This window comes from Copidosoma floridanum, unplaced genomic scaffold (genome assembly GCF_036245765.1).
Source record: "Copidosoma floridanum isolate Cflo_tuat_1 unplaced genomic scaffold, Cflo_Japanese_pri ptg000020l, whole genome shotgun sequence".
NCBI lineage: Eukaryota > Metazoa > Arthropoda > Insecta > Hymenoptera > Encyrtidae > Copidosoma > Copidosoma floridanum.
Window position 1 is genome coordinate 2588663 of NW_028321897.1, and position 11093 is coordinate 2599755.

Consider the following 11093-nt stretch of genomic DNA (forward strand, 5'->3'; position numbering starts at 1 on the left):
GAGGTTCTACCGATGACTGACATAAATTACTGCACTAATTTTTCGTTACAAGATCTGTACCTACAGGTAGGCCTAGGCCAACCAGGGTATGTATACTAAGTACAGCATTATTTTTTTTAATAATTACGGTTTCATAAGTATCAACATTGCGAGTAAAAATAAGTATAAGTATAAACTGGATCCATGCAGGACCAACAGATAAGTATTTGAAATGGGTTTGGTACATGTACCTTTAATAGTACCTATTTTATCTTAACATTTCACGCAGGTGTAACGTACAAAAGGGAAAATTATCATACAACATGTGTACTCTTGCATATATAACTACTGAAACACTTATTATTTAATATGCATGTAGCACCGACAGCTGACGCTGGGATGATGCAAGATTTACATCATCTCATCCGTGTGTATCCCCTATCCCATCAGAGTATATAACGTACGGTGCGTTTTCGGGAAATATAGAGAGAGGGAATATATGTATCGCCCATCTCTCGTGCTCTTTTCTCTTCCTCCATACGCGCTTCAACTCAGTGCGGCAGCGGACAGTTCCCAACCCGACACGGTTGCAGACAGGGTACAAATTGTGGTAGTGTATAGCCGCAGAGTCATTGCAGATTGCAGACCTTGCAGAGAAAGTTTACTGTAAAAGGTCAAACCGATGCAGTACTAAATAATCTCTCTGGCTGACGCAATCATAAGTATACGTGTAGAGAGAAATAAGACTGCTGAATGGGCTGGCTCTATTAATTTTTTTTATCAAGTGAACAACTAGCCAGTGGCTGTAGGTAAATAAAGCCTTTGTTGGCTTATTGATTGTCAAGACAATAATTTCGCGACGAAAACCAAGAGGAAACAATACTCACGATATCGATTTCAACCATCATGAAGAGGTAGGTATACCCACACTTTGTTTTTTTTTTCTTTAAAAATTTTGATGTGCTCCAACACGGGTTCACCAGTATATTAGTTTGTTTACCTATAAAAAAAGTATGTTTATATTCATGAATACACATTTTGGCCGCCACACGCTTTCCTGACCTTGGCTCCGTTAGATCGATGATCTTGCTCAGCTTTTCCCTGCAGTAGACGGACATTGCACGCGCGTCTCTTCAGTTCTAAATTTAATGAACCATACTTACTTCTCATCGAGATAACCTTTACTGCTTTTCTTCACTTCTGCGAACGAAATGATACATTTTTCCTCTGTTCTATAAAATTATGTCCATGTAAGTACCTATACTTATTTTTCAATTGTTTATCCCTATTGGTGTACTCATATATACTTAACTGCAGACGACAGTTGCGTCAGTTTCGTCGACGCGCGTGGGATTTTTGCATCACGTGTAGTTATATACTTATATATATGCACTCACATGTGTGTAGTATACATTTTGTTTACAAAAAAAAAGGTTTGTTCGATATCCCACGTTTTGGGGCAACTCAAAGATAAATAAGTGCACGCTTATCACTGTTCTTGCGTCATCCTGAACCACTTAGAACATAATTATCGAGCACATTTTTTGTTGTTTCCGTATAAATGAGTGAGAGAGAAAAAAAAAAGTGTGATTGGGAAAAATGTTCGTCATTTAAGTGTGTGATGTGTGACGTGTGACAGCTGCTGCCAACCGTGCATGCGACGTTGTTTTTCTTTCGTCTTTTAACGCCTTTAGTATCATACTCACAAGTAGTAGAGAACAGTGCGGTACTGGCACAATAACTTTTTTTTTTTTTTTTTTTAACTTACTGATTTTTAAAGTTAAAGAATTCTGTAGGAGACAACTCAGTTTAACATGTTTTACCTCTCGACCTAACAGTAAAAAAAGTTAAACTAATTAAATCTTGGAATTTCTCTTTGCAGTAAACAGGAAAAAGACATGTGGGTGTTTGGCTACGGCTCTTTAATATGGAAGGCAGACTTTCCCTATGAAAAAAAAGTTGTTGGTCACATTAAGGGATATGTGAGGAGGTTCTATCAGATGAGCACCGATCACAGAGGAGTGCCTAGTCGAGTAAGTTGACATTTTGTCATTTATTTAGTTTTTTTTAGTGGCATTTCCCAGTAAGCTACAAATCCAATTAGTTTGGGTGCAAACTTTAGAAACAGTTGTTGCTGATACTACAAGTCAAGAATGCCCAAGCCTTTTGTGTAGCAACAAACACTGAGTAAAAGAAAAAGTTGTTAACCACTGTCACCTTATTCAACTTGACAAAGAAATTTTCACAAATTTATTTATTTATTTTTTTTTTTTTAATGTTCCACTTTTAGTTGCCTTTGAGTGTAGTTTTATTGAAGGTATTTTTAAATATCGCAAAGCTGTGTTGATGCAGTTGTTTAATTTACTCCTTTTTTTATTTTTAGCCTGGTCGGGTGGTCACACTCCTTGCCTCCAGCAATCCAAAAGATGAAGTCTGGGGTTGTGCATACAAAATAGCTCCTGAAAACATTGAAAGTGTGACACAGCACCTCGATTATCGGGAAAGAGGAGGTTACGAGAGGAAAAACGTTCTTTTTTATCCAGTTAGCCAGTCACAGATAGACAAAGAAGCCTTTCACATGTACATCTACATCGGCCACGAAGATAATCCCAACTTTGCTGGATATGAGAATATTAGCACAATAGCTGGGCACATAGCAGAATGCGCTGGAGCCAGTGGACACAACACCGAGTATTTGTACAATTTGGCCGCAGCAATGCGTGCTATAGCGCCTAAAGTATACGATGCACATTTGTATGAATTAGAAGATGCTGTTAAGCAAATAGAATCATTGAAAAATAAAAAGGAAAAAACCTTGGAGTTTGAGCGACATAAACGAAATGTAACAGTTCAATGATTTTTGTAATGATAAACTTCTAAGATTAATTTATGTCTTCGGCAAGACCAAGTATTTAAACACATGTGACTAGCGTGATGAAATTTAATCATCGGGAGATAAAAATTCGCCCAAGAATTCAAGGCGTTTCTCGAATTTTAAACAAAAATTAGTGTAATTAAGGAAAAAAAAATTAGGAAAAAAATAATGTTAAAGTATGTTGTTTAAATAAGACAACTTTGACAAACTCTCCATTTCTGCCAATCTATAATTGTAATGGAAAGTCTATTGTATAAAACATAAAGTACAATTTTTACAATGATACTGGATAAGAGTATGACGATAAATTGTATGCTGTTATCTGTTAGAAAAATTGTTCAAATGGTAATTTTAAAGTGATTTTTATGTATATATTAGATGAAAATATTTCAGGCGTAACTGAATACGGTAAATATGCATAAATTAAGATGATTGTATTACTGAAAAACTCACTTTTAATTGTATTACATTGATTAAAGTGTACAGGTAATTAAAAACTTTTGATCCACCTGTTGCTGGGCAACATAAGGTCTGATTTCTATTTTTTTCTATATTTCTACGAATTCACATATTTTTTACTGACACATGCTAATAATTTTTAATAAAAATGATAGCAAATTAACAATTTTATTGATTTTGTTTACCTGCACATCAATTTATGTTTAATTTAATATGTTTAAACGTTATATTGAACTCTTATCAAAGCACATTTAAACTAATGGAAAATCTTAAATACAATCATCTTTTAGAGTGTACGTACAGTTATACAAGATCAATGCATTCTTTAACAAAGAGTACTAATTGTGATCTGGAACTTGTGATACTATTGTTTTTTAATAAAATCTTAATCATAAGAATCTTTAATTATTTTTCTATTCCTTGTCATATTGAACACAATAAATTCATTTCTGTTTGTTTGCATAATTGCTAGAAAGTAATTAGTGCTAACAAATTGTGAGATTAATTAAAAATTAGAGTATAATTCCAAGCAACTAGTCGGTAAGGTAGAAACATTTAAAAAAAATCTATCTACAGCCACATTAATACAAGATACACAAACGCGTTTGGTCCCTTTTTTTATGTAGAATATAAAAAAATGTGGTCTCAAGTCTTTGAAGTACCTTGGGTCACTAAGACTAAAATAATAGAGGACATTGTTAATTATTGATGATTAATTAAATGGTAAAGTTATTAAGTACTCTCAGAAATTAAAAATTTAACTTTTATTGCAAATTGAAATAAAATTTTTTTTACTGCATTAATATTATTGTGAAAACTCCTGAAAATTTAAAAGGCTAACTCTGTTATTATTATAAAAAAGCCATGGCTCCGCTCTTAATATATATTTCACATTTAATAACAAAAAATATGAACTAACGCATTTAATATAAAGACTCTTTATTTTTAATAGACAAAATATCACATTTAACCACAGAATTATAAAACATGTAACAGGATGTAGTTTATATTTTGATAGTAGTTTATTTTGTAATTCAAATATCAACAGTAGACTTGGCACACAATTTAAAAATATAAAAATAGATCGCGTAAGTACTGTGTATTGTATTTTTAAAAATGCAATAATGATAACAATCATACTATAAAATATATGTATATATTTACACAATACTGCAGAATATTTTCATTCAATACTGTTTGCTAACACTTGTTAGTTCAGGAGCTCGTGAATGGGCTCTCCTGTATTTTTATATAGAAAAGTACAACCTCTTGTAAAATCACAGACATAAAAGGCATTAGAAATATACACTGCTCAAGTAGTCTTTGGGATCATTTACAAAAAAAATGTAAGAGATCGACATCTCCTTTGAATTAATCAAATTTGAGGGATCATTACTAATGAACATTGGTAGATGGCCTTTAGATTCGACTTTCCCTATATTATTTAATTTTCTGAGATAGATTTCTTGACTCGCGATAAAACACCTCTGTTTATTTATATCCATCAAACAGTTTGTATATCAAACCTAATACTTCTACCCCCAGTTGTTTTTTTATAGACGACTCAGCCAACAATTGCCTCAATATTTTCGTCTCGGTCTCATAAGTGCCGATGAGACCATACGAGTTCTTGAGCTTTTTTCTAAGACACTGGAGTTCCCATGATTCATTGCACATGTGCTGATCAGGCTTCTTTTCAACGTCACCTGTCACTTCCAAAATCAACTTTTGCGAATCGCATTCCCTAGTGCTAGTTTTAAGTTCAGCTCTGGCATTTTGCAGATCTCTTGCGATCTGATCTCTTTTTAGAACCGCATCGTGCAAGCTACTTGCCAGTATTTTTCTGTCCTCTTTCAAGGCTTTACATTTTTTTTCCAGTCTACCCTTCTCGATTTCAAGTTTCTTTAGAGCTTCTTGACAGTCCTTGGTTTTACATTTTTCTGCTTCCAATTCCTTTTTCAAATCCATCATCTGTTGCTCACCCTCTTTATTCTTAAACTCCGACAAGTTTCCATTTTTAAAAGCACTCACAATAGCCAAACATTTCAATTCAACAAGGAGCTTGTTGCGCGTTTTCATTGAATCTTCCAGTTCGATTTTCAATTGGCGTATCAATTCCGTGTCACTTGCTTTATCCTTCCTTGCTGAATCCTTTTCCTTTTTCAAGCATAGCTGTAGAGTCTCCACCAAGCTTCTTTCCTTTTCAAGGTCTTGTTCCAACAGACAAATTCTTTGGTCTTTCTCGTTGGGCAGCAAACAGTTGGAAAAACTGCTCCTTCGCGTGATCTCCTCCAGCCTGCGTATCATTTCGTCAAGACTTTTTAGACCTTTACTCAGCCTTTGAATCACATTCTGACCCTTTACAAGCTCATTGTGGGAATCTGCAAACTTCTTGGAATTGTCTGTCGGATCTTTCTGTATTTTCGTTGCAATATATTTAGGCTTACTGTACTCAACCAAATCGAACCTGTTACAGCTCAGCAATTCCATCTCCTTTCGTATCAGTTCAATTTTCCGTTGTAATTCTGTTAGTTCGGATTCCCTATGACCAAGAGCATCAAGAGCATAGAGTTCCATCTGCAAAAAGATAAAATTATCCAAATCATTAACAAATACGATAAATTCTAAAGATTTGAGGTGTGACATGATTCGTTTATCTGTGCTTTATCGTTTGGATTTCTTATATTTCTACAATTCTCTCTAGCTGTACCTAAAAATGCTAATTTTTAGTGTTTAGTTAACAATCTATTGGTATCTACCTGTAATATTTGGTTCATTTTTTAATTGATAACTTCCCAAAGTAATATATTGCACTCCAATCATGTAGTACTCAATGGATACCTGTAAGAAGAAGCAAATTTACTTTAAAATGTGTAAGATTTAAAGTTCCCCGTAAAATATAAATAATCTTTTAGTAAACCTAAAGACTTACAGGAACTTAAAATCACATATGATGTTTCTATGAAACCAAACTGAACTGACCCTTGTAAGTTACGAAACAACTAAGCTTTGTTGAACCAATGAAAAGCGAAATTAGTGCGTATGAGCTTCAAATAATGCATCAATTAACTATACAACTTAATTCTTATAGACCATCCAATGGCATCTCTTAGCATTTTCAGATATATTTTATGTTATTACTTGATATCATCACTTAGCATTTTTGTAGCACACTTTAGATGAACAAATCTATTTTAAGGTGAAAGATAAATTGTAAACTTGCCGCAAGTAGCACAAAAAATGTAAACTTTTATAATCTATCTATAAAATTCGTTGCGGCTGGTTTATAACTAATAAAGTGACTTTACTGTGAGTAGCTATAGCAATAATTATTTTGGATCAGCGCCATCTAGCGGTCTTTATTTTTTGGCCAAAAGTGGCTCCTAAAATTCTATATCAGAGCATTCAGAAAAAGAGCCATTTAATCAATTATAAACAAGCCGCAACTCATGACAGAGCTATAAAATAAAAAATTAACGATACATTTATTTTTAGCGGCAAGCTTACAATCTATCTTATGCTCAAAAATTTATCTTCAAAAGAATAAACACATAGAAGGTCAATTTATTATTAAGAAATAAATTGTTAACTTGCCGCCAAAAACACACATATTGTTGTTTTTTCATTTCATAGCTTCATCATAAGTTGCGGCTGGTTTATAATTGATTAATTGGCTCTACGCACTAAAGCCCGGTTCAAAAGTTTAGGGCCACTTTTTAGTTCAAAAATCCGCAACGCTAGATGGCGCTGATCAAACAAATTGTTACTAATACTTACAGAAGAGCCATTTTATTAATTATAAACCAGCCGCAACTAATTTTGTAGATATAAAACAAAAAGATAACTTTGATTGTACTGTTTGCGGCAAGTTAACAATTTATCTTTTTTCCGAAAATCTACCTCCAAAAGTGTAAATATGTAGGAGGTCGATCACTCAAAAGTGCGCAGCACAATGGTATTTTTGAAAAATGTATATACTTTCATAAATAGGTACTACTTGATGTGATAACTGTTTCTTGAAACACGGCTAAAATATAAAATAATAAATAGGCCTCACCACGTGATCTAGACATATTTTAAGAAAAAACGTGAAATTTGTTAATCCAAGTAAAAATAAAAGTTTTTGCGCCTAAGAAAATATATTTATATTGTTACCTACGAGGTTGTACCAAAGTTATTGTTGATTCTGTTAATTTCAAGTAATATTTTTATACTTTGGTGTAAAATATTTTGCCTTTACTCAAAAAAACCCAACTTGTAGCGATTAATTTAAAACTTATGTGTGTTTTATAACCACACTTGTTTTCTTGGATGACAAATGGATTGATTGTACGTTTGTATATTAAAGCATATATATTTTTGTTATCAGTACAACAGTCACTGTACCAAATTATACGAAAAATTAAATAGCACAGCATGAAATTTTTATCAGATGTGAAACAAAAACCAAAATCATAAGTAAAGTGGTGTAAAATTTATTTTAAAAAAATATATACATATATAAATATTAGACTGTTACAGGATACGTATTCATGACAAACTGTATCGATTGTAGAACTTAATTGGTTTTAAAATTTTGCAAAGACTACTTGTGTTACTAAAGATGTACATCATTTTGGAGCAAAAAACAAATTGTACCAAATCTTACATGTAATGACATACTTTTCAAAGAGTCTTACAATACAATTCAATTATGTGACATAGAAAATCACATATTCTGTTTTACAAAAAAAAATTTATACATATATTAAGTACATCGATCTGTACCGATTTAGTTCTCTTATATTTACATACTATACAAGTCACGCACAACGGGTAAAACATAAAATGTCCATTTTTGGCAACGTGGTCAACAACATTGGGAGACCACTGCCTTGAAAATATCAAAAAAAATCGGATGCTGGGTCGACATTAAATCTACAAAATCCGGCTTATTGATGATATTCTTCGCATTAGTCGCAATAAACCGAAGAGCCCTGTGCCTCAATCTGTCGACGTCGTGTCTATCCGCGAGGACCATGTACTCGACAACGTTGTCGGCGCTCACTTTTTTCACGAGTTTGTCCACACACATCTTTTTCAGCTGCTCGATCTGGTACTTGTCCGCCGCGTACAAAAGGTCAACGGCCACGTCACCCAAACCCTTGACCTCCCCGGTGTACATGAACCGCAGCATTTCCCGCAGAGTTTTGTACTCAATGTCATCGACGTGGATGGTGCTCGTCTTCTGCTCCACCATCAAAGTGCGGAACATGCTGGCGAACACCGGACTCTTCACCGCCAGGACGCACCGGTGGGCGTACATCATTTTACCACCAGCCACGACAACCACGTCGCTGAACTGCTCGTTGTCCAGGAGCATCTTGTAGTCGTCGAACGCCTTGGCTTTTTGCCGCAACAGAGCGTACTTCTTCGGGTGTTCGTCCAACTCCTCCCAGTCGCTTCCCGAATCGTCGTCCTCCTCGACATCCGTCGTCAGATAAACGTCGACCTTGTGGAACCAAAACTCCACCATGAACACCTGTGGCCCGGCCCTCGTGTCGAAGCAATTGCACTCCAGCATCGTGGACTCGCTCGACCATTCGGTCCGTGAGAATTGGAAGCTCCGCGTGCCCGTGTTGTTGAGGAACCGCACTTCCACGTCGCCCTCGATTTTTTCCTCGTTTTTCAAATTACAATGCAATATCTGTTCGTATTCCGTTTTTTCGGAAGACTGTGCAAACGGGAACGATTGGGTAGTCAGTTGGAGCTGCCACTTGTAGCCCAGACAAGGGTCCTTGAACACTGGCGACACTACTCTCCCGTTTTGGCTGATGTCGCTCAGGAATACCGTCCACCGGTAGTGGTTCAGTTTCTGACCGATCACGCCGGACGTGCAATCGGTGTCCAAGTTGAATGATGCCATTTTCTTTCTTGTATTGAAATCGCACTGCACAACCAGTCCTTGGTCAACTGTTTGTTTTGGTATTCTTTGACTGATGCCTTTGCGATGATTTTCAAAAAGTGAATATTCGAGGTGATACTCGTGGAACAAATAACTATTCTTTGACACTAACTTATTGTGGAGAACATAAGCTACGACTGATGCCTTTGCAATGATTTTCAACGTACAAATGTAACGAAGTGAAAATGGATATTTATCATCGTTCATTTAGTTGGTCGTTAATAGCCAAGTCGGTCTTGGGATTGGTCAGCTACCTGATAAGCGCTTAATGAATTTGGCCCCGGGGCCTTTCTTTTAGACCTCCATGTGCGCTTTCGCTATGAGGTGGCGTACAAACTTCATGCGAGAAATTACGTCAACTGTTAGTCCGAATTCGCTTCTCGACTTTCTATGCGTTCATCGACAACTTTCTTCATGGCTATACTGATAAATGCACATACGATGCAAACAGCCCAATCGTTATATAAATATAACCCAGATATAGCCCAATATTTGTCACTACTTAATGCAGTTGCTGGCAGGTATAAAAGGCATCCATTAATACTTAAAATAGTAAAAAGGAGTTTTCAAGTTAATATTTATAATAAATATTGGTAATAAATTAACGACACGATTTTAATAAATAACATAAACATATTTTTCGGTGTTTAAATGTCTAAATAAAGAGGAGCAGTACAAGTCGTTACTCATCGCTACTTTCGATTTGAGATTACTTAGTATTTAATATTAGGCAGCAACGTAGTGACGTAAAATGAAATGACTCATGGCTTGTTATAGACCACTGACGTTGTTAACACGTAGGAGAAGAAATCGATTTTTAATTTTAATTGTGTTTAACTGTGGTTACATGTATAACGTATTTCAAGAAAAGAAAATTTCTTAAAAATATTTATGACAAGCCGTTAGAGGGGTTTTTATTAATTGTTGACAGCATCAATTTCATAATTGTAATACATTTATTTCAAATAAGTACAACCCATTTTTTTAAACACACGCACAATTTGGTTTGTGATGTTGTGGCTTGTTTAAAATTCAATGAAAATTATCGACTCACTGATTTGATTTTCTCAGTAAGTTATAAATGGAATATGACACTTTCAAAATCTGCAAACAAAAATGTAATCATGAATTTTATAAATCGAACAATATTGGTAAATACTACGGATGATTTAATTACGGAAATATAAGAGCCGAGTGTCAAATATATCAGGGGACCGCATTTTATTAAAATGGGTTTGGCAGCACGCATCATAACTAATACAACACTTTGACGTGAAGAAGTGCTTAGATTTATCCACTCTGTATTATATATGGAACCTTGAAAATTCATACTCTGCAAGATAAAACAATCATCACTAAACATTTAACAGGATGGCACTTGCATTTCATAAGAAAAGTATTTAAATTTTATTTAACCATTGCAAACAATAAATTAACAATTTTTTTTTTTTTCGTTTGATTAATTGATTTTTTTCCGAATAGTTCCCCCATGACATAAAAAAAAAAAAAAAAAAAAAAAACTAAATTTATAAAATTTACGACAGAAAAGTAAAACAATTACTCATTCCTTGATTTTATTTGGAAGAATGAAAAATGCATCCTAACCAGTCAAGAAAGCACATTAACAGAGTAATTAAGAATTATTAATTAATATTTTATCTTTAAGAAGTAGTTTTTATATTGCAATTCAAGAACACGATGTAAAACATATACTAGCCGCTCCATAAACTTCATTCAGTAAATGGCTCTAGGGCTAAACTGCCTAATGCCTTTATGGTCCTTATAAGCTTGCACATTGGTAAAACTCTAGTTTATATTAAAATCTTTTTCCATAAA

General features: G+C 34.4%; 2 protein-coding genes across 2 annotated transcripts; one reads left to right on the top strand and one right to left on the bottom strand.

Annotated features, from left to right (window-relative positions):
• Positions 1–461: 461 nt before the first annotated feature.
• Positions 462–2998, top strand: LOC106642014 (putative glutathione-specific gamma-glutamylcyclotransferase 2). The gene is made up of 3 exons (XM_014356641.2): positions 462–893; positions 1862–2012; positions 2363–2998. The coding sequence occupies exons 1-3, from the start codon at positions 886–888 to the stop codon at positions 2834–2836; spliced, it is 633 nt and encodes a 210-aa protein (XP_014212127.1). The 5' UTR covers positions 462–885; the 3' UTR covers positions 2837–2998.
• A 1323-nt stretch (positions 2999–4321) lies between these two features.
• Positions 4322–6148, bottom strand: LOC106642022 (uncharacterized). Its single transcript, XM_089593917.1, has 2 exons — positions 6073–6148; positions 4322–5890 (listed from the first exon to the last, which is right to left on the bottom strand). The coding sequence occupies exons 1-2, from the start codon at positions 6088–6090 to the stop codon at positions 4805–4807; spliced, it is 1104 nt and encodes a 367-aa protein (XP_089450043.1). The 5' UTR covers positions 6091–6148; the 3' UTR covers positions 4322–4804.
• Between the last annotated feature and the right edge of the window lie 4945 nt (positions 6149–11093).